The sequence below is a fragment of the Camelus dromedarius genome, chromosome 28 (genome assembly GCF_036321535.1).
Source record: "Camelus dromedarius isolate mCamDro1 chromosome 28, mCamDro1.pat, whole genome shotgun sequence".
Taxonomy (NCBI): domain Eukaryota; kingdom Metazoa; phylum Chordata; class Mammalia; order Artiodactyla; family Camelidae; genus Camelus; species Camelus dromedarius.
In genome coordinates, this window is record NC_087463.1 from 5,894,629 (window position 1) to 5,919,495 (window position 24,867).

At 41.7% G+C, this 24,867-nt stretch overlaps 1 protein-coding gene across 1 annotated transcript in view; it reads right to left on the reverse strand.

Moving 5' to 3' along the window:
- The window catches only part of EPG5 (ectopic P-granules 5 autophagy tethering factor), a 109,369-nt gene that overhangs the window by 51,121 nt on the left and 33,381 nt on the right, over positions 1–24,867 (reverse strand). Inside the window, exons 14-24 of the mRNA XM_031441986.2 lie at positions 20,855–21,019; positions 19,121–19,240; positions 18,196–18,455; positions 13,573–13,713; positions 6,512–6,656; positions 6,108–6,305; positions 5,614–5,724; positions 4,113–4,235; positions 3,081–3,247; positions 2,021–2,242; positions 144–267 (exon numbers count right to left, since the gene is read on the reverse strand). Coding sequence (XP_031297846.2) covers positions 144–267; positions 2,021–2,242; positions 3,081–3,247; positions 4,113–4,235; positions 5,614–5,724; positions 6,108–6,305; positions 6,512–6,656; positions 13,573–13,713; positions 18,196–18,455; positions 19,121–19,240; positions 20,855–21,019 — 1,776 coding nt within the window. The remainder of the gene's footprint in view (positions 1–143; positions 268–2,020; positions 2,243–3,080; positions 3,248–4,112; positions 4,236–5,613; positions 5,725–6,107; positions 6,306–6,511; positions 6,657–13,572; positions 13,714–18,195; positions 18,456–19,120; positions 19,241–20,854; positions 21,020–24,867) is intronic.

Genomic DNA, 24,867 nt, shown 5'->3' on the forward strand with positions numbered 1-24,867 from the left:
ATATAGTGACAAAACCACAACAACAGTGACCATCCAAATGACCTCATTTCCATATCAATAAGGGGTTTTACCATTAGATTATAAAAGTGACCAATTCAAACTACAGCCGGATGTGCTGGAAGAGACACCGCCGTGGTTTTTACCTGCTGATTCTGCATCACTTTTGCCAGCCTGTGGGTATCATAGTGCTTTGGCAGAGAAGGGATATACGTATCTCCTTTTTGAAAATTCTCATCTTCTAGCCATAATATATATACATTGAAGAGCCTAAAAGAAAAAAAAATTATATAAAATGTTAAAATATGCGCAGGCAAATGAAGTTTCTCACAACCCTAGGAACACATAAAAGTTCAGAAGCACATAATATAGAAAATGTTTCCAGCAACCATCACACTCCCAAGAAGGGCCAGCAGGGGATAAAGACAGGTCACAAATCATTTCAACATGATGCAGTAATTGCTTAAACAAAAGGCATGAAGAAAGGGCTCTGTGAACTGTGTCACTAAAGTAGGGTTAAATACAGTCCACAGAAAAAAATAACTGGAGAAGGTGATTTTAACACAGACCGCGGATCTGAATTTGGAGCTTTTCTTTCCTGGGCAATCCAGTCACAGCGAGCCTTGGTGCTTGGAAAAATTCAAAAAACATTCAAATAAACACAATTTCTGTCTTCCAGAGAAAACATTAAAAGCCCTTTTAAACTTATGCATTGGAAGAACATGCCAGCTTCAGGCTCAATAACAATCTCCTGCCTCAAGGAACCACAAGTAGAATTCACAGCACGTATGCACCCTGTTCTCATCAAGTAGAGAACAAAGCCAGGCTTAAAAAGAAAAAAAAAACTTGACTTTCCAGTAAAAACTCTTCTAAAAATTTAATAATGTTTCCTTTGTTTTTATTTTGTTTTGTTTTACAAGGAACACAGTCCATGTGAGTTAAGATCACTGGTATGTGAAGCAGTTATTTGCAGCAACAGGTATCAGAAGAGTCTACAGCACACAAATTACACACAAATAAACCGGGTGGCGGACCAGTGGTGGGACTGGGCTTTACTCAATAAAGTGGAAAAATACCGCCTTTATCTCCATACCAGTCTGAGCAGGAAGGGACCCAGGGACAGGGCTTTGAGGCTCTTAAAGGGGAGGGGCCGGGATGGAGCTCCCTCCCAGCTTCTGACTCGATTCCGTGGCAAGTTCACATCGTGCCAAAGGAGGGCAGGAGGGAACATCAAAGACTTTCCCAGCTGACCGAAGCATTCAAAGATAAAGCCTTCCCAATGGTTAAGCCCAGCTAAAAATAAGTTTCCCCTTAAGCAAGTCAGAGAAAGGGAGAAATCATTCTGGAGGCTGAGAGAAGCCCTAAGGCTTTGAGGTTAAGCAAGCCTGAAGCCTCGGTGCTAGGTCGAAATGCTGGGTTTCCTAAATGAGACACTGTGTATACAGAGTTAATTTTTAAAAGCCATTTTTATTAATTAAGTCTTATTTATAAGAGGAATGTCTGATTCATATCAAGCTTACAGATGAACGGTGAAGGAACAGTGTGAAGGGGACCAAAACTAACTTCAGAGTTCTTAACTTTTGGGGCAATGCAAATATTGTGCCTATTTTTAGAAGCAGTTTTGGGAGATTAAGAATCCACTGCACCCCAGAATTCCCTCGAGGGTCTATGAACCCCACTTAAAGAACCTTGCCTGAGGCGTCTGTTTCTTTCAGAGAGCTCTCCTAGCAGGCTTTTCTAGCTGTTAACCTGCCATGACCAATTGTTTTGATTTGTTTCTGATATTGAATAAAGAAATACAAGAGGACACCAGCCCTCTGGTTTAAGAATTTTCACTCAGACTCCAGGCACCTGCTCATTCACGTCTCATAAAAACATTACAAGATGCAGACCTGTCGCCAAAACCACCTTCCGCGTTCAATCTAACAGGTTAAAAGAATACATCCAGCAGTCTGTAACACAAATCACGGCTCAGCACGGTGCCTGCGCTGCAAACAACAACATAAATGGCTGAAGAGCCAACCTCACGAGCTCCGTGTGCAGCTCCGGGGAGGTCAGGTAAGCGGCGGGGCCCGGCTGGCTCGCCGGCGGCCCTTCACTGCCCTCTGCTGGGACGCGGAGGGCCTTGCTGGCCGCATGGTGGAAGTCAGCCACCTCAGTCAGGCGCCTCTTCATTTCTTTCAACAAGTTGATATGAGCAGGGCTTTGAAAAAACCTTCTTCCAATACAGCCATCTATGGGTAACCTTAAAAAATGCAAGCACAGATCACAACAGGATCAACGCAAGCTGCTCCTTCTAGGTGACACAAAATTGCAGTCAGTTACCAAGTCGACTTATTATGGCTGTGTATTTACCTCGTTAAATTAACACATATTATTTCTATCTCAATGGTTACTGTAAGGCTCCAACAAGATGGCATAAATGAAAGCAGCTTTTAAAAAGAATGAAACGTTATGCAAATTCAAGACACTCTCACCACTTTGTACAAGACATTCAAGATACTCTCTGCTTCTGAACAACCTGCAGTCTGGCAAAAAACAGACGTGATAAAAGAATCAACATCTGCCTGCTTCAGCGGAGTGAGTTAAGGGAGCGTGGTGAACCCGGAATGGAGCTGAAGCCAGACAGCAGTGGGCAGTGACAGTGGGCAGGTCCAGCTGGCCAGAGTCCCTTTACACCCAGCGGAAATGCCGGACACCCCAGCCCATCCACCCCAGGCACAGCCTGGCGTACCCATCACAGGTCCCCTCAAATAAGCCCCAAGACAGTCACACAAGCAGCCTCGGTTTGGGACAGTTTCTCTCCCTTTGCATCTCCAGAGGCTCTCTGCTAATCCTTGCCCAGTTCCAGGGTGTGGCCTTCACCACACTGGGTTTGGGGGTGGTAAAGAGAGAGGGTTGTCACAAGATACCCTGACCTCAGAAAAGGTCGAGTCTAACAGATGTGAAACAGGAGAGGAGAGAGGCTCCTAGTCAGAGAACGACTCTAACTCACACGCCACAGTGTGACAACACAGAGCAGCAGAGCAGTCAGTGCAAAGGCAGGAACTGATTCACGGAAAGTACCACCCTGGGTACCATACCCGTACTGCGGTCCTGGGCGGTGAAGATACAGGAGGAAGAACTTCTGCCAAATGAGCGGCAGAAGGGGATGGTCGGAAGGCGTGACGAGAGCCTGGTGGGCCCAACGATAAATCAGCAGCCTCTGGAGGGAGGGGACGATGGGGAGCTTCAGCTGGGCCTGGGCCTTCTACAAAAGAGGCGCGGCTTTGAGCAACCATGAAATGACCACAACTGCAAACAGTCAGCTCTTTCTACGTGATCCAAATGAAAACATTTTGTTTTCAATTCAGTTAAGAATAAAAAAGTCACATAAACCTTACTTCTCTAACCCACTAGCCAACACTTTCACCTTCTAAGTAGCAAGACGTGAGGCAGCTTTTTGGGGCTTTTTGGCAAAAATTTCACAGAGCCCAGAATTGGAATGGGTCTTGAGCATCACCTCGTCTAATTTTGCTTCCATATAAAACACTACAGCACAAGGGAGTAGAATAATATGAAAACCAAACTAAATTTTTCTGTCAAACTTTATCTTGAAAATTCAGATTTTAAATGGGCTTTCAAGAATGATAAACTCCTTGACAGGCTCTGAAATCCAACAGCAAAGTCCACACTATAGGACCCTAAAATAGAAGGTCTTTAATTCTAAAGTCTTATTCCAGACTTTTCCACACTTTATAAAGTGAGCCTAAGGATCAGCTAGGGAGTTTTTAAAAATAAATTCCTGGTCCCACTCCAGACTCAGAAACTCAGAAAATGGGGTCCAGGAATCTGCTTTTTAACAAGCTTTCCAGGGGTTCAAAACAATGACAATCCCCTTTGTACATGCAATGAACACAGCCTCAAACTATTAGGTTGTGACTCTCAATGTTAAATGAATCTTAGGGAAAAAGCATATACTTCAGTTAAACCATGTTAAGCATTAGTTTGGTCATTGTGTTTTCCAAATAGTCACAACAAAAGAAAACCCTTCTGCCCAAAAGCTCTAGGGGAATCCGTCAGCATCAAAGTGTGAACCATCTTCTACCACTCAAATGCGGAACCGCTATTTGCACCTTCAGAGCCTGGTCGGGGCTGAACGCAGCGTTTATAACCAGCTCCCCTTCAACAACTCTTCGGAGCTGGGAGTCTTCTTCAAAGATGGATTCCACGTTCAGGACGGTCCACGCAAACCAGACCTACAGTGACACCAGGCAAAGGCGAGGGGAATGAGCTGCTGACTCAGACAAAACACATGCTGATAACTCTACAGATCAACATCTTTGCGATCATAAATCTCAAAAATTATTTATAGCATCTGAAATTAACACACAGTTTTGTTTTGTTTTTTAAACTTTTTTTTCAGATTTATTTTATAAGGGGGAGGTAATTAAGTTTAGTTATTTATCTCTATGTGGAGGAGGGACTGGGGATTGAACCCAGGACCTTGTGCATACTAAGCATGTGCTCTACCACTTGAGCTATACCCTCCCGGCCAACATATAGTTTTCATACCTATTTCTATTCTTATAAATTTAGACAAAATTGGTCACTGAAAAATGTTAAGTTCCTTTGGAAAGGCTACTGTAGTAACAGAGGATGTTAGTTTGCTCAACAATATCTAGTGGGCAGGTCGTGCATGCAGAGGGCAGGAAAGAGGACCACACGTGAGCTCCGACCTCAGAAAGTTTTCCATTGACCAGAGGAGACAAGACTAATATATAAGGAACCAAAATGTAAAGTGAGAAGTGTGAGTATGAAATCAGGGGTCAAGTGCTATGGGAAACCAGAGGAGGAAGGGCGCGGTCAGAGAAGGCAGCTACATCAGAGAAGGCTCAGCTTGGGGACTGGAAGGGAGGGCATGCCTGGTAAGAGCATCAGTGAGGCAGAGATGGGAATGCCAGAGATGCACGCAAGGTGGCAGCGCGGAGTGTTTCAGCTGGCCCACAAGAGGTATGAAGAGCAGGGGTAAGACTATCACAGGAAGGTGACGGGTGTCACCACTGATTTAAGTGACACACAACTGGACACACAAAGTCTGAGAGGTGGTAACAATAATGAAAATAATGCTGTTAATCAATGATAATGACAACAACCGTAGTAGCCAACACCTGGGAAGCGCTGTTCTGAGGGGTTTACATGGAGGTGTGATCATTATTCCCATTTGACAGACAAGGAAACTGAGGACACAGAGGTAAGCCAGCTGCCCAAGGCACAGCACTAGCAAATAGCACAACTGAGACTAAAGCCCAGGCGGTCTGGCTCCAGCACCCGCTCTTAACCCTGCCCTGCTGCCGGCCGGGCTCTGCAGGCAGGCAGGTGGAGTCTGATGTGGAGCTGTCTGACCCTGGGGCGGCCGCTTGACTCCAGGAACCTCAGTTAACTCCTCTGTGAAACAGGAGCAGCAGTGGTACCTCAGCAGGGAGCTAGAGTGAGGATTAAATGAAAAAGGATTCTTACACATAGTAAGCACTAAATAGATGTTAGTTATTTCAGGTTAGTAGTAATGTATTAAAAAGGATGATAACAATATTAAAGTTCACAAAAGTAACAAACAGTCCGCAGTGGACTGCCTACCTGAGTGGATGTGGCCAAGCCCTCCACAAAGGAAGGGGTGATGTTGCCAGCCACGATCCAGCTCACCAAGGAGGAGAGGAGACTCCGGTCACAGTGGTACCCCAAAGCATTCTTCACCAGGGAGAGCATGTGCAATAGAGAGAGGAGGCTTTAAAAAACTGAAATCAGTGAGCTTTTCAAGAATATTAGCAATCATCTTACTATGATGGAAGGTTCTGGTAAGATACAGATTTCTGTCATTGGCCACCAGCAGTGACAGTCCCAGGCAGCACGTTATAGCCAAATGTAACGAGCAGGGCTCTTCCTGGGGGTCCTTCCTGTGGCTTTACAAGGATCTGAGCTAGCAGACAATGGTTACTGGGTAAAATACCACTAAGACAAAGCTTAAAAAAGGCAACGGCCAGAGCAGTACTGAGAAAAGTGCGTGCGGGAACCTTCCCAGAAGGCTACTACCTAGCTGATGACCGAAAGATAAATTCTCTTAACAGGTTCACCTTATGTTGCTGGTAGAGCAATTTCTGCACACAGTCTTCCTGCATCAGCTGGAAAGCTGTTTTACACAAATGGTCCATGAGGAACAGGATGGGTTGTTCTCGGTACCAAAGATGTTGGCTTATAAGAGCTTGAACCCAGAACTCCAGTACAGCAACCGGGCCCACTTCATTGGGCTGAGCGCTTACAGAAATGTGGGCCTATGGAGAAAGGGTCCAGATGATGTGAAAGGTTAATAATCAGCCTCTCATTTTTAAAACACTAACAAAACCCAGATCTGTTAACTCTCTTGGCCAAAAGCACTATGGCAAGTGCTCTGAAATGACCAACACACAGATGTGCTGGCATCTGGGGTCTGATTGGGAAGGTGGGTGGGGATGGACTAGGGGCCGACTAGGGCCCTGACCTGGATCATGCTGTTGAGAAGCTTCACGTTGTCGCCATGGCTGGCTCCCATCAGGTGCTGGGCCACCTTGTGGGTGACCTGCTGCGTGACACCCTGAGGGACACCGCTGTCCAAGTGTAGGAACAGGAGGAGGTGTGACAGAAACCTGCCAAGTACACAGAACAACACACTTTACTTTCTACTCGGAAGCAACAGAATTTCCAGTGGCTCACTGCTTGTGAGAAAACAGAAAAATATCGAAGTGGTCCCATTTTTAGGCCAAAGCTCAATTTAGGGATTCTGATAACTCTTCAGGAATTTCAGAAGAATAAGGTTTTCCAGTTTACCGTGGATTAAACCCGCCCCCCTGCAGACGTGCGGCGAACAGACCTGAGCAGCACAAACACGTGCAAGTCAAAGAGCCACTCGCACCCCCCCCCCCACTCCCAGACAAGAGCAGAGGTGCCTACAGGATCATTCCACAATCTTTTGCTGGGTGTCAGCTCCACACAAGGTGGCACGTGGGGGATTTGGGAGGAATACATCGCCGCAGTTAACTCACAGACGTGCCCTCAGTTCCCTGGATGCACCAGGCTCCCTCCTCTCTCAAGGCCCTTGCCTGAAACACTTCCCCACACCTAACCTGCCGAACTCCTACTCATCCCTCACGTCTCATCTGCAATGTCCCTTCCTCAGAGGAGACCTTCTGACCCCTCCCCGCCATCTAACATATGTCTATTCCATTATTCTCTCTCATAGCACTCGCTGTCTTCCTTCATGGTCCTTCAAATTGGTAACTGCATGCTGAGGATGTGGTAACGTCCTGCGTGCCTGAGGGCAATGCCCAGCCTGCTTTGTTCCGCACCGCACAGACGGGGACAGCGCAGAGGCAAGGATCAGTGGTCGATACTGCGGAATGAGGGTGCCTTCCATTTCACATGTGGCACCACGCTGGCCACACTCCTCTCCAGCAGAAAGGAAACAGGAAGGGCACAGTAAAGCCCTTGAAGAGTTCAGAGGACAGAGCCAATGCAGGCTTTAGATGGGAGAGGGAGACACAGAGGAGGAAACTCTGGAAACAGAACCTAGACAGACTCACCATTACTCCAAGTTTAACAATTAGGGGGGAAAAATAGACCATTCAATCTAATTTTAAAATCTCTTAAAAATCACAAAAACCTAAAAACAATTAATTAAAATTGTGCCAGGCAAGCATCATCGTCCTTCACGTGCATCACTTAATCCTTACACCCAGCCTATGTGAAAAACAGTAATATCTCATCACACAGATAAAGAAACGGAGGCTCTGAAAAGTTAAGGAACTCACCTGCGTTCACACATTAGTAAAGTGACGGGCTGGAGACACAAACTCCCACCTGACCACCCTGAAGCCATGTGCGAACCAGAACACAAGTGTTCCCAGGCACGCTTGGTGCCTAGACTGCTAGTTTTAAACTAAAATGTTCTTAGGCCCAAAACCACTCGTACCGAAGCAGGATCCCCAGGGAAGGAGCTGGGAACTTGTACTTAAGAAGCTCTCCCAGGTGTTTCTCATCACCAGGCAAGTTCCCGACACAGTTTGAAATGACACACAATGAGAAAACTGCAGTGTCCCCCTTGTGCCTCTGGATGTACCATGTGTTCCCTACCACACAGGCCCCCTCCACATCTGGCCTCACCTCTCCTTTCCTGGCGCTTCAGAAGGCCCCAGCCAGGTGACCTCCTCCCTGCCCCCCAGACAGGTACTTCTCTCCCCGCCCGTGTCCTCACTCATGCTCTTCCCCAGACTGGCCCTCTCCAGACTCTCCTCTCACCCTCTATGGACACTGGAAAGGTCCTGCCTTGCCACGTCCTCCCCACTGGCCCAACGTCGACATGCACTTCAAAGCTCAATTAGAAACCCACCTCTTCCATAAAGTCACATTGGTGGGCCATCTGCTGTTTCTGTTCACAGAGCATCCTCTGTCTCCCTTCTGCTAACACATCCTTTCATTAAGGGAATGGTCCTTCCTCCGTGCTGTACAGAGTTGGTCGGTGGAGGGGGGAGTGGTTCTCAATACAGAATCCCTGCACACCTTCCTCTCAGGACTGGTCAGTCCCACTGGACACAGCGACAGGCTCAGGGAGGGCACATGACTAAGTCACACCAATCAGGAATCGTTACAAAGAATAATGATAAGGAAAAACATTCGCCTTTCCCAGGGGAAACTACGGTGACGCTCAGTTCTCTCAGTAGCCATGTACTTCCATTCCCCTGGAAAAAATACGTCTGTAAGAGACGGGCTCAAAGAGAGAGAAGCCAAGGGACCTGAGAGGGTGGATAAACAGAAAGAGAAACACTAACCCAGGGCCTCTCAACTTCGCAACCACTGATATTTTGGGACAGCGAATTATTGTGAGGGGCTCTCCTGTGTACTGTAGGACGTTCAGCGCCATCTCTGGCTTCTACCACTAGACGTCAGTAGTGGCCTCCCCCGCATCCTCCCCCGCAACCTCCCCCTCCCAAAATATCTCTAGACATTAACAAAAGTCCCCTGAGAGTCAAAATCCTCCCAACTGAAAACCGCCACTTTAGAAAGATGGTAACCTGATTTACCATGAGCCGTTTTTCCCAAGCACATGAGTCAATACATTCCCTTCTCGGTAAAACAAGCGTGCTTTGGGTTTTCATCATATGCAATTAAGAATCTTGATTAATATCCATCCTTAATTCCTTCCCTCCCAAGCAGCTATTTCTTGTACCACAATTCCATATACTTTACCATACAGAGTTGACCCTTGAACACATGGGGTTAGGGGTACTGACCCCTCATGCAGTTGAAAATCCACATGTAACTTTTGACTCCCCAAAAACTTAACTAACAGCCTCCTGGTGACCAGAAGCCCTACCAATAACATAAATAATCAGTTAAGACATATTTTGCATGTTATATGTATTACAGGCTATATTCTTACCATAAAGTGAGCTAGGGAAAAGAAAGTCATAAGGAAGAGAAAATGCACTTACAATACTGTACTGTCTCTATCAATACTGTAAGTTTACATCATCTGTTTACAAGATGAATCAACTGTCAGTACCTACATGGACACTGTCTTGTATGATATAAAACACTGGATATTACACACATTATTATTAACACTAGACTTCAAAAATGAAAAGACGATGCAAAAAAGAAATTCATATTTGTTTACAGGTATAACAATTCATGCACTGCTACTGAAGAAGCAGCAGTAAGACTGCTTTAAGGCAGCCTAGGGTAATCAATATGATTGCTTCACAGTCACCCAGCCTACACACTAAGGAATGAATCATAAAGATTTTACGGCAGGGAGAGGCTATAGCTCAAGTGGTAGAGCACACGCTTGGCATGCACAAGGTCCTGGGTGCAATTCCCAGTACCTCTTCTAAAAATAAAATAAACCTAATTACCTCCCCCCACCAAAACAAGATAAGTAATACAATAAAAAATAAATAAAATATTTTTAAAAATTTACAGCAATATAGTATAATCATATTCATAATACAATATTGGAAACATTGTTACATTTTTTTAAACCTACTTACTCGTGATGATACACTGACATGCAGTTTCTCCGATTACAAGAGCGAGAGGCATACTGTGCAGTTGTAAAACTCTTTGAAAGCAAAGTTATAAAACAGTAAGAAAACTAACACATTATTAATTCCGTATGAAACGTCACTCACCTCACACCTACGCAAGGATATCTAAGCTAGGTGATGATCACACAAAACGTCTCCTACAGCTCTTGCCGTATGGCGATGAGGTTTTCTCAGGAAGACACACACATAGCCACAGTACGGCATGGTATTTACTGTTCAGTAAGTGGCAGACGATCCTCATAAAGGTCTTCAATCTCATCATCTTCACGCTGAGTAGGCTGAGGAGGAGGGAGAGGAGGGGTGGGTCCTGCTGTCTCGGGGGAAGAGGCGGAAACGGTGGAAGGGGAGACAGGAGAGGCAGGCACACTCAGCATAAGTTTTAGAAATCCACTGGAACTTCTGACTTCTTTGCCTTTTCATTTCCCCCAAAATGTTTCTATATTGTATCAGTCCTTTTTCCACCAGTTGCTTTAGTTTCAGTGCCTGTACTGTAGAAGGGTCCATATCATAAAAGAAGTCAAAAGCCATCTTGAATAATCAGAACCTTCTGCCATGTGGTCTAATGTTAATTTGTTCTCTGGCGCTGCTTCTTTTTCTTCCTTGTCATCTGGCACCAGCTCAGAAGCTCCCACCTCCATCGAGTTATCTTCTGTTAATTCCTCCAGTTTGATATCTATTACGTCTTGAATTTCTCCAAGATCCATATCTTGAAACCCTTCCCCCACCCCTGGCCCCAACTTCTTTGCCACGTCTACAACCTCTTTCTTTTTTTGAATTTGTTATTTATTTATGGGGGGCAGGGGGGATTATTTATTTATTTATTTATTTTAATCGAGGTACTGGGGATGAAACCCAGGACCTCGTGCACGCTGAGCGTGCACTCTACCACTGAGCTATATACCCTCCCCTCAACAATCTCTTTCATGATTTCCTGCATTGGCTTTGTCATAAATCCTGTAAAGTCATGCACAACATCTGGACACAGTTTTCTCCAGCAGGAATTTATTGTTTCGGGCTTGATGGCTTGCACAGCTTTTTCTGTCACAATGATGGCATCTTCAACGGTGTAATCCTTCCAGACTTTCATGATGTTCTGTCACAAACATCTTCCATGGTGTTGACAATCCTTCCCACAGAGCGCCATGTGTAATAAGCCTTAATGAGCCTTATGACCCCCTGACCTACAGGTTGAATTTGTCACATTGCGTTTGGGACAAGAAGACTACAGTGATGCCTTCGGTGTTAAATTCATGGGGTTCTGGGTGGCCAGGGGCATTGTCTATTGTCAAAAGAACTTTAAAAGGCTGTCCCTTAATGGCAAGGCACTTCCTGACTTCAAGGACAAAGCACTGATGGAACCAATCAAGAAAAAGGGTTCTTGTTCTCCAGGCTTCTTGTACAACCAAGACTGGCAGCTGGTGCCCATCTTTTCCCTTGAAGGCTCAGTGGTCAGCAGCTTTATAGGTAAAGGCAGTCCTGACCATAAACCCGACTGCATTTGCACAAAACAGGAGAGTTAACCTGTCCCCTCCTGCCTTAAATCCTGGTGCTCACTTCTCTTCCTTATTAATAATGTCCTTTGCAGCATTCTTTTTCCAGATAGGGCATTTTGTCTGCATTAAAAACCTGTTCAGACATCCTTTCTCCTCAATGATTTTTTTTTTAATGGCATCTGGGAAATGACCTGCTGCCTCTTGGTCGGCAGAAGCAGCTTCTCCTATAATCTTGACATTGTTTAAGCCAAACTTCTTTCTAAAATTATCAAACCATCCTGTGCTGCCATTAAATTCTCCAGCTTTAGGCCTTCGCCGTCCTTCTGCTTTAGGTTGTCATATAATGATTTTGATTTTTCTTGAATCATTTTAGAGTCCATAGGTATGCCTTTCTTACAGCAATCCTGCACCCACATAAAAGCTGCATTTTCAATATGCGATTAAAAAGTATTTCACAAAAAGTGCAACATTTTGATGCCTGCTGGTGTAGCTACAGTGACAGCTCCACAAATTTTCTTTTCTTTTTTTTACGATGGTCCGTACACTGGATTCATTGATCTTGGAATGACAGGTGACTGCAGCTGCAGGCCTCAATCCACAGTACATGTCAAGCAATTCAACTTTTTCTTATAAAGTCATGACTTTCCTCTGCTTCTTGGAAGCACTTCCAGCATCATCAAAGGCACTTGGTATGTGTCCCATGGTGTTATTCAAGGTTTACAGTATTGCACTAAATATGATGAAAATGATGCAAGAACCACAAGAGGTCACTTTTTACTGATGTGCAATCTACTGGAGAGACAAACTGCTCCCTCAGAGATGACTAGCAACATATAGCGTTTTAAGAGGATATTCAACGCTTGAACTCACTGTGATAGAAACAGGAGGCGGCCATGAAACCATCACAGTGGTACAGCATGTACTACATTACTTTTATGCAGTTATAATTCAATACTGTGCCTTCACATTTATTTACATTACTCTTGACTGTGAATGATGCTATATATGGTCTTTAAGTGTTTGTGTGTGTAAGTTTTGATAAATTTTAACTTTTTTTTTTGAAGGGGGAGGTTATTAGGTTTATTTATTTATTTACTTAATGGAGGTAGTGGGGATTGAACCCAGGACCTCGCGTATGCTAAGCATGCACTCTAGCAATTGAGCTATACCCTCTCCCCGATAAATTTTAACTTTCTATAATAGATTTGTGTATATTTTATGGTAGTAAATGATAGAAGAGACTAGTATCCACATATATTTTATACATACATGACATACTTTTTTCCTAATTTTTTCAATATTTCTAGGCTGCAAAGTTCACCTATGAGCTTTTCAAATTATCACAAATCTCCAAAAAAATTTTCCAGTATATTTACTGAAAAATATCCTCATAAGCGGACCTGCACAGTTCAAACCTGTGTGGTTCAAGGGCCAACTGCAATGCAAATGCCATCCATACATCCTAGCATGGCCCTGCTAATACTCTGCTTCATAACTCTGTAATTACCCCAAAGTCTTATTTTCTCAACAAGATTATCAATGTCTCACGTGATAAGCACTTTCCTATGTATCTTTTCTGTATATAATATCACCCTTTAAACACTGCAGGCAATAAAAAGCAATGTGTTTTGATATTGATACCACAGCAAAGCCATTTGCTGCTCAATGTCAGAAGCACTGTTCAGAGATTCGGGGAAACAATCACTCTTCAATGCTAATAAGCTATAAGCGATCCAAAATTAAACGACAAAGGGAAATATCTTTCACAACAATAAAACAATAAAATAAAAAAATAAATAAAATAATTATTAGATTTTCATATTAGATGTTCATCACTCAGCATCCTAAACTAGGCAGGAAGTTCTCTGCCTCATAAAAAATACACTGTTGAAATATCATTCCCTATATTACACTTAGAAACCAGAGGACACTGTCATTATGTACTTGCTGGGCTGTTCTCTACTTACTGGTCATTCTTCAGAAGGTAACACTGGCAAGGGTAGAACAAAGGCAGAATCTTATCCAGGACGTGGACCACTGTTCTCAAATGCCTCGACTGGACCAGAATTCCCAAGAGTGGGATGCCTTCTTCACAGAACTTCACAATGCTATGGACAAAGAAAAAGGCAATGAGCAGGCAAGGCAGCCAGTTCATAAAATGACGTCCTTCCAGTAAGCTATCAGCCTACGTGCTACCTGCGTCTTCTCAGGTCTCCAGCACCTTACGCACACCCACACCTCGCACAGGAAGACAAGGATCAGGACTCTGCAAATATGAAGGGACTTAAAGTTCGCCTATATTTCCATTTTATACGAAAGAAAGGTGAAGCATCATGCCCCAATTCACACAGTTTCCTGATACAGGGTCTAAATGAGAACCCAGGTTAGCAAATTTCTAATCCAGAGCATTTTGCTTCTCAAATTGTGCTTCGTCCAAAGGTCACAGGGCTCTCACTGTCTGTGTATTCCCACAAGGTATTATAGCAAAGATTCAAAAGTGAGCTCAACCTGTCTGTACAAACAGGCAAAAATTTTCCAAAACCAATGTGTCACAGAAATTTACTTTTTTTTTTTTGACTCCTCAGAGAACCTACCTTAAGAAATAATCTCAAATAGGAAAAATATGACAGATGATCCATGTAAAAATGTACTTCTCAGAATTACTTATAATTGTGAACTCAGAGGCATAAATGACAAGGTAAATTTTGGAAAAATCCATTCAATGGGAATATTATGAATAATTTTAAAAGAATGCATATGGTGGCCAAGGGCATTATGGAAAAATACTTCTGCAATAATGACAGTAGGAAAAAAAACATAAAATTTTATACTTCTGATTATAACTACTGGTTAAAAAAAGAGTTATATAGACAGGGAAAAAACAGATGATATCACACCAAAATGCTCATGTATTGGAGTGCAAAAAGTGAGTGGGTTTTTCTCCGTTTTCCTAATTCTATAGTTTGGTTACACTGCTTTAATTTAGAGGAAAAAAACCTGTTGAAAAAATAAAAGTAATAATGCAGATTATGCCCTAAGGAAACGTTTACAATATTAGAAGTGAAAAACAAAGGATCTATAAAATTATACACACATTATAGCTCTAGAAAAGATCCAAGGAAAACATACTGAATAAAAATAAACAGAAAAAATAAGCAATGTTTTATTGGGATGAGAAAGATTCTGGATGATTTTTTTGACTATGGTTCTCTGTACTGTCTATGAATTTATATTCATGTATAAGTTATGTTCTGTGTACACTGCCCCCAACTCTAAGCCCATTCATAAGACTGTTTTCAGTTAGTTCTAGTATATATTCGTCCCAGATGACCACAGTGAGTTCAGCCCCAAAGAGAAACACTTTTCTCACTGTCACTCAGTATCTGTGAATTAAGAGCTGCAGTCCCAGAATGAATACAAGAAATTAGAAAAATCATGAAACAATTAAGTTCTGAACATTACACTCAAATAATCCACATCGCAGACACTGTCTAGGCATGTTAATGTTTCATAACACACTGAAGCCTCATAAAGTAAGTCTGACTCTACTATTGTTCCCATTTTATAGATGAGGAACCTGAGGCACAGGGAAGTGTGAATGACACTAGGGCTACTAGAAACAATGTGCAGAGTGTCTCCCAATGGGCTCGTACAACTTCCCTCCTCCTCCTAGTAGATCAATTCTGCCCTCGTTTACTTTCAGATCTATCCATAATTGGGCTCTACCAATCCACCTCATGACCTCCATTCACCAACAGGGATCACGGGCTTCAGTCAGGAGTGTTTCCCCATCACTTTCCCTCCCCCTCAGATACCTGGTGCTCCTTCCCACAGTCGTACAATGAAACACTTACTATGGGTGGCGGGGCGGTGAGGGGAGGAAAGAAATAGGTAAGGGAGCTTAAGAGGTAAAAACTTCCAAGTGCAAAATAAACGTGTCATGGGTGTGAGATGTACAGTGTGGGGACTATAGTCAATAACTATGCAATATCTTCGTATGGTGACATATCAGAAGTAGACTTATGTGGTGATCAGTTTGAAATGTACAGGAGTATCTAATCACTATGTTGTGTAACAGAAATTAATATAGTGTTATAGGTCAATTACACGTCAAAAACAAACAAACAAACTCACAGAATAAGAGATCAGACGTGTGGTCACCAGAAGCCAGATGGAGGGGAAGAGGGCGCTGGACGAAGGCAGTCAAAAGCTACAACGTTCCTTATATAAGACAAATAAGTACCAGGGATGTGATGAATGACGTGATAAATATAATTAACACTGCTGTACGTTATAGATGAAAGTTGTCTAGAGAATAAATCCCGAGAGTTCTCATAAAAAAAAAAAAACATTTCTATTTCTTTGATTTTGTATCTACACGAGATGAGGAAGGGTCACTAGACTTGCTGTGGTAATCATGTCACAATGTACATAAGTCAAACCATTATGCTGTACACCTTCAACTGGTACAGTGATATATGTCAATTATATCTCAATAAAACTGTAAGAAAAAAATACCCATGAAGTTCAAGTTCTGGAGATATGAAGGTGAACAAGACAACGCCCCTACCATCCAGAAGCATGCAGCCCCCGAGGAGAGGGAGAGAGAAACTGACACCATGACACAGCAGGCTGCTCAGAAGTGACAGGTGCCTCAGGGCGGGTGTGGGTGGCCCTTGGGCGGAATCTTCAACACTGTGGGCACGTGGCATCACCACTCTGCTCCTTAGCCTAGGACGTCATCTCTGATTAAGACTCTTCTCCAAAGCTTAGCTCCTCCCTGAGGGCCTCCTGCTCTAATGATCTCTCCTTCTTTTAAATTCTGCTCATATCCTGAAAGGTTCTCAGTCCAGGCTGTGCGTTAGAATCACCTGGAGAACCGGCCCCCAGATCAATGAGATAAGGATTCTCACTCTCTTCCCTGTATTGGCAGAATCACTTTTGAAGTGATTCTAAAGAGCAGCCAGGACTGAGAAGCCCTGCTCTACCCATAGCATACAGGCCATGATGATACCCTTCAGTATTGCCAACTGTTTTATGTCTCCCATGTCCACTAAGCTGTCAACAACCTGGGGACAGCTACCCAACAATTCTGTATCTCCCCTACTTCATCACACAGGCTGAACGCTAACAGCTGACAGGACACCTAAGCATCCCCCTGAAAATATACTTAATGTGGAACAAGATGCTGAAATCAGGATGCTAAAAACATGCTACAGCGAATCTAAAACACAAGGATCAGAAAGCATAGGTCAAAGAGGTTTTAGAAAAACGGACAGGCTAGAAAAAATTAATACACTGTAGGAAAATTATCTTTAAAGAAAAGGATTTTTAACCAACTGAGAATTCATCATGCATTCATTTACTTACTACACCAGACAGAGGCTTCACCACTAGGGATAAAATACCACAAGACAAATATGGTTCCTACCACTCCTGGGAATATATCCAGAAGGAGCCCTACTTCAAAAGACACTTGCACCCCAATGTTCATAGGAGCACTATTTACAATAGCCAAGACATGGAAACAGCCTAAATGTCCATCAACAGATGACTGGATAAAGAAGATGTGGTATACTTATACAATGGAATACTATTCAGCCATATAAAATGATAACATAATGCCATTTATAGCAACATGGGTGTCCCTGGAGAATGTCATTCTAAGTGAAGTAAGCCAGAAAGAGAAAGAAAAATACCATATGAGATCACTCATATGTGGAATCTAAAAAAAAAAAAAGAAAAGAAAAAGACAAAAGAACATAAAAACAAAACAGAAACAGACTCATAGACATAGAATACAAACTTGTGGGTGCCAGGGGGAGGGGGTGGGAAGGCACAGACTGGGAGTTTGAAATTTGTAGATACTGACAGGTATATACAGAATAGATAAACAAGTTTATACTGTATAGCACGGGGAAATATATACAAGATCTGTGGTAGCTCACGGTGAAAAAGAATGTGACAAAGAATATATGTATGTTCATGTATAACTGAAAAATTGTGCTCAACACTGGAAATTGACGCAACATTGTAAACTGACTATTACTCAATTAAAAAAAAAAGAAAAAAGACAAATACGGTTCCTGAGTCCTAACCTCACAGATCTCTGATAAGATTAAACAGACAACTACAACACAGTGTGATAAATGCTGTAGTGGAAGAAACAGAGACAGCTGTGGGCTCATACAGAGGTACATGACCCCATCAGGCATGTCATTCCCCTGCGCAGGCTGAGCCCAAACTTTAGCTGGGAAGCCTGAGTTGGGCTGCCATCACTTTTAACAAAATTCAGTACAGGTGACCAATTATTTTTTTTGAACATTATCCTGAAGAAGAGACTCCGTCTACTGCTAACATGAACACTGCCCTGGGCAACACTCTTCACAATGCAGCAAGGTGATTTTTCTGTTATAAATCTGTGATATGAATTTCCCCTTGATAAGCTATTAGTCAAGGCTTATTATTTGGCCCAGATTACCCCAGACAGGTTTCAGGGAGGCCTCAGACCCTGGGATGTGAAAGATGAGATTCCAGAATCACTCACTGCGAGGTTCACCAACCCCAGAAGTTCAGCCCAAACACTGTACCTGTGGCCCACGGCCGTCATAGCCAAGGCCAGATAACAGCCAATGGGCATGCCCGCCTTGACAGCCTTCAAGAGAGGATGGAACGTGGGTGACTCTGTCATTTCAGGCACAGTGCTGGAGAAGGGAACAGTTGGAGAATTCTGCTGTATTCCATAGTCGTTTTTGTGCAGTTTTAACCTCAAGATCAAGTTCCAGGCCCACTGGTTAAATGAAGTCTCAGGTGTCTCTCCATATCGAACAATACTGGCCAAATATGAAACCTAAAACAATTATTTATTTTAAGCCACATTAGTCACATACACATTAACTCACTAAGTTCGTCCACCCATCTCTTTCGGTGATGAACAATGACCTCAAAAGAGAGGACAGAATGCTTACTGGTACTCAGTGTTTCTAGCACTAAATGGAAGCAATTTCTCACTCACAACTGACCACTTCTGCTTTCTTGCCAGTCACCTTGTGAACCGGATCTGGGTCAGCTTAAGCAGAAGAGCAAAAACATGAAAACTGGTATGCAGCAAGCGGTGTGCTAGTCCATAGACCTAACAGCCAGCTGGAGTGTGGGGCTCACTTAAGGTCCGCCAACTTTGGCAGTACGAAACATTCCTACCATGGTCAATTTCAAGCCGACAGGTTAACAACTAGGTTTGCAGAGTTCCTAAAAATTTAACAACCATTTCTCCTGAGCCACTACAAGCCAGCTCCAGCACACCACTGCAGCTCAACTCAAATTCCACAATATTAAAATATTCATATGTAGGCTACTTCTTAAAGAAAGATCTTTCTCTAACTATAGAACTCAATTTCAATATCTTAAATTGCCAGAAATGTTCTTAAGAAACCTAAGGGTAAAAGTTGTAACTTTATTCACCCAGGCCATTTATCACAAAGCTTTATGTCCTCAATACATGAGAGAAGGAAATACCTGTTTCATACTTTCAGAGAGAAGCCCAGCGTATGGCTTCTGTGCAAGGTACTTCTGGTATGCTTCCAGAATCATTAAAGCTACTTCAGCATGGACTGCTTGATCCAGATGAAGAGAACCCTTTTAAAGAGAAAAATAATCACAAACATGCCATTTTGATTTTTCTGTTATACCTTTGAATGGAAAGATTAGTCAGAATAGTTAAAAAAAAAAAAAAAAAAGAATCTTAGATGCAGAAGCTAAATTTTCCGAAGCTCACATCCCCTAACAATGAAGTTATGAAATGACAATAGGGAAAAAAAATTGAAATCTTTAAAGAACCAATGCATTTTACCTAGAAAGCCTTGAACCTTAGTCACTCCCAAGCCGAGTCATAAAAGGTATCTTTGAATGCAGCCTTCAACCTCCACCCTAGAATCTCCATAAAGACTTTGGGTTATAAATTTAAGGGCACTGACACAAACCAGGAAGGTCTTTAATTAGTATTAACTAAACAGGAAGATTTTTAATAAAATTAAGTCTATATTCTCTTTTCTTGTTCTATCATCAGTGAAACCATAAAAAATACTCAATACTCCTTCAGGAGCCTGATGTTGCCTATAGAATTTCCCACCCAATCTTCCTCTGCAGCCTGAAGAAATATATTCGTTAAGCCTCTCATAGAAGGTGACGTTCTGAACACTAGCAAGAGAGCGAGGAGACCTCCCAGGGACTCTGCATACAGCTCTCTGGGAGAGAAGGGCGGAGGGGCAAGGGGCGGGAGGTTCCATTCACAAATCAGAGAGTGTGACGGCAGAGCAGGGCCCCAGCAGCTCTCCCCCACCAGCACTTGAGTGAGAGAAGACCCGGAGGAGGCCACAGGCAGACCAGGAGGGCAGGGGCACCCTTGGAGGATGCTCCCTGGCTTCAGTTTCCTCAACTGTACAACAGGGGTCACGTTCACGGCAACCAAACACGACAGCTGCGAGGACTAAATGACTTGCTCAGAACAGACAGACAGGGCTGGGTTCTCTCCCCTTTCCCTTTAAACTGTTTATACATTTTGATCAAGGAGTTATATATTTTGATCAAGACGCAGGAAGAGTTTAACAGTCAAAATCACTTGATACAGCATCTTTGGAAACATGATAGACAGCAAACTCCTAATAAATTATTAGGAATAAAAACTATCACCATGAAGACCTTAACATGTGCCTAGAACCGTCCTCAGTCTCTTACATGTCCTAACTTACCAAATCCTTACAAGAAACTTCTAAGGGAAGTCTATTAAAATAAACGCTTACAGATGAGCAACTGAGGCCCAGAGATCACACAGCGTCACACAGCCAGGAGGAGGCAGAGCTGGGGTCAGAACCCAGGCAGGCTGGCTCAGATCTCAGATTCTTAACAATGCAGTGTTTGCACAGATCTGGCAGTGACGCACAATATACAAAACGTAGGAGGCAGAAGGACCAGAAGCAGGAGAAGCAATTAGGAGGAAGTGCAGGAAATAGCCAGAAAGAAAACAACAGAAACAAATGGTCCAAGGAAAAAGGGAAGAATCTTCACTGTGGAGCAATGTATCTTCACTTAGGGGATGCCCACTCTGCAAAACAGAACTAAACTAGAGAAGACCCTAAGCTCTGACACAGCTAAACGTCATCTCACAAATGACACTCAATGTTTTGAGAGAACGTTTCTTTTGAAATTGATGTGTGGACCCCCCAGTCTCCAGGGAACGGTTTTAACACATACCTGGTCACCAAACCCCCAATTCAGTCCTTCTAGAATAACGCAGGCCAGTTTATTCTTCACCATTGTCAGGTTATAATTCAATAACCAGTCCCGAATCACAGCCATCTCAGAGGCAGAAGGTCGCCAGAGATACAAAGGTAGTTCTTTAAACAAGTATAAAGAAACCTTATTTAAAAGAAAATGATAATGATTAAAATCAAAACTTAAGGACAATCCTGTATTACTACAATATTACATTATTAAAGTGCTTGCAAAAAGTTTTCTCCAAAAGGAAGCAGTGTTTTGCTTGATATTTAGACAATGAAATGGACAACCAAATCAAGCGAATATTAAATCAAATGATACAGCAAAAGCACATTTTGCAATCCTTTGTAAAGGTCAATCTTTTTTGTACATAAACTGGTATACTTCCACTTAAAAACAAAATCACCATAGTAAGATCAAAATTTAAAGTCACAATAAGTCAGGGGAAAGTCATTCATTTTCCAAAAAGACTTAGCACTTTAAACAATTATTATTACTTCTATGGCATTTTAAAAATTATTTCTATTAGCTTCAAAGCATTCCAGGAAGGAGGTACCAGGAGTAGATAGAGATGAAACAAGATCAATCGAGAATTGATATTTGTTGAAACTGGGTAACAGGTACACAGCAATTCATTTTACTATTCTCCACTTTTGTATATATTTGAAAAATTCTGTAAGAAACAGTTTTAAAAATCCTGTACAAAAAGTCCACAGAACTGCTTTTAAATAACATATCCAGGTGCAAATTAAGATAAATCTGGGTAAACTTAATACAGTTTGCTTTAAGTAAGACTGATCAGAAGAGCAGTTCATTTCATGCCTAGAACAGTGCTGTCCAGGGGAAATATAATGCAAGCCACACATGTAATTTCAATTTTTCTAGTAGCCACATTTTTAAGTCAAAAGAAACAAGCAAAATTAATTTTAACAATATATTTTTCACTTAATTCAATACGTCCAAAATAAGCATTATAACATGTAATCATCACAAAAAAATTGAGACATGTTATTCTTTCATTCATACTAAGTCTTTGAAACCCAATGAATATTGTACACTTACAGCACATCATAATTTGGACTAGTCACATTTCTTTTTTTTCTTTTTTCTTTTTTTTTTATTGAGTTATAGTCAGTTTACAATGTTGTGTCAATTTCCAGTGCAGAGCACAATTTTTCAGTTATACATGAACATACATACATTCATCATCACATTCTTTTTCACCGTGCGCTACCACCAGATCTTGTATATATTTGGACTAGCCATATTTCAAAGGCGCCACAGTCACATATACCTAGCGGCTAGTGCACTGGAAAACTCAGCTCTAGTACATACAGTCAAGCATTTTTTTTCAGATTCCTGCACTGCTCCAAACTAGAGGCAAAACAAAATTTGGAAGACCAGGAAAAAAAAAAATCCGAAAGAGTAGAAAGAATGAATTGTAAAGAGACCTTTTCTTTGTCTGTGTGTAGTATGTATGTGTGCACTTAGCTAAATTTTCATAAGGATTTGTTAATAAAGGTCTTGAATATGCTGAATAAAATGGTAAAATAACCATTTTACTAACAAATAGAAAAATATGTCTGTGAACATCTGACAAAAAGAGGGAAATGATGGTACTAGAATAACGATTACAGAGACAAGATTTGTCTAGAAAAGCATCTATCCGCAGCTACACAACGTAACGGCACAGCATGGACCCACCCGTCGGGAATGAAAGTGGGGCTGCCATGTAAGGTCCTAGGATCGTGAAACAGTCAACAAAGAAAAAACAAAAACAAACAAACAAAAAGTCAACAAGGGAATATTACCAAAAACTCTATGCCACTAAATTCAATTAGTTAGACAAAACGGAAAAAATCCCTTTAAAAACATAACTTACCAAAACTGACTCAGAAAAAAATTAAAATCTGAACAGCCCTGTATCCGTTTAAAATTTTCAATTTGTTACCAAAACACGTCCCACAAAGAAAACTCTAGGCCCAGATGATTTCATTGATAAACTCTATCAAACATTAAAGGAAGAATCAGCAGTAATATTACAAAAACTTCTTCAAAAAATAAGAGAAGGAACTTGTGTTATGAGGCCAGTATAACCCTAAAACCAAAACCTAACAAAGACATAACAAGAAAATAAAATTACAGATAATATTACTCATGAATATATATATAAAAATCCTCAAAAAAAAAATTCTAGCAAATTGAACCTAACAATACATTCATAAAATAGTATACCATGACCAAGTGGTCTTTATTTCAGGAAACAATGATGGTTCAACATTTGGAAACCAGTAGATGTAATTCACCACGTTAACAGAAAAAAATTGATAAATATCATATGATCATCACAATGGATGAAGAAAAAACAACTAAACACTCATTCATGAAAAAAAAACCTCAGCAAACTGGAAACAAACTTTCTCAGACTAAAACAGAGTATCAATGAAAAACCTACAGCTAGCATTATACCTAATGGTGAACTCTGGAACCCTTTCCACGTGAAAAGGCACAAGGCAAGGATGTCCACTCTTACTACCTCTATTCAATACTGTAATGAAACACCTAGTCCATTCAGTAAGGCCAAAAAAAAGGGGGGGGGGGGATTAGAAAGGAGAATCCTAATGAGAATTCTCAAAAAAACAGAATTTATACAGTACACTTAACAATATATTTATGTTTTTACTGAAAGTCAAAAGATCACTCATTTTACTTGTAGATGTTAGTAAGATACACGGATTTCACTAACAAAAGTAGAATTTGTCCTCTGAAGTGAACCCATGTTTCAAATATAAATAAGAAAATATAGTATTAATTTGACGTTGTCACCGAAGCTTACCTGAATTCTATACTTTGGGATGTCCCAAAAGGCTTGGTCCTTATCAACAACTATTCCTAACCCAGAGCAACCTCCACAGACCTATAGTACACAGGATTTGCCCTCTCTTACTGGGCCTCTAAAACAAAATCATCTTCAGACTCACCCCAAGTGTGTCAGTGAAAGTTCACAGGCATAGCTCATTCCTAGGCTCTGGAGCTAGGATCCGATTCTAGACCAGCCCAAGGTCACACAGCAAAGCTATTCAAAGCCATCATATTCATCTGAAGGCATTGGAGGCTTGAACAAGTTCCTCCAAAACTGTCAGCAGTTCACGGAACACAAAGAACCATACGTATAAACAGAGAGCGCAGGCATCTTTTAGAAGACGTGCTCTAAAAAAGCATTATGGGGTGGGGGAGGGTACAGCTCAGTGGTAGAGCACAATGCTTAGCATCCACAGGGTCCTGGGTTCAATCCCCAGTACCTCCATTAAATAAGTAAATAAATAAATACCTAGTAAATACTAGGTTAAAAAAAAAAGATAGGAAGTTTCCTCTTTAAAAAAATAAAATAAAAAACATTATGATTTTAATTTTTACACTTACAGTTAAGCATATCTCTGGGCACAATTTATTACTAGAAGTATTATGACTAAGTTAAAAATGTAAGTGTGGCCAAATCCAGAAAAACACATGACAGAAAAAGGTCACGAACTCAATCAAACTGAAAGACCCATGAGACCCACCATACATTTCTTTGGAATTCATTCCATTGGATGATCACTCAAAAAGGAGCAACCAAAAACTTGCTCTTGTTTGCAAATGAAAAGCCCTTCATCCCACTATCGTCATAGCAAGTGGGATACAATGTTCTTCTTAGAAAGGAAAAGTACCATGTACTGCTACCATGGAAAACAGTATGGCGGCTCCTCAAAAAATTAAACATAGAATTAACATATGAACCAGCAATCCTTCTTCTGAGTACATACTCAAAAGAATTTAAAGCAGAGTCTCAAAGAGATATCTGTATGCTCATAGTCACTGCAGCATTATTCACAACAGCCAAAAGGTAGAAGCAACCCGTGTCCATCAGCGGATGAATAGATTAAACATGATAAATACACATAGCAGAATATTATTCAAGCTTTAAAAGGAAGGAAATTCCGACACAT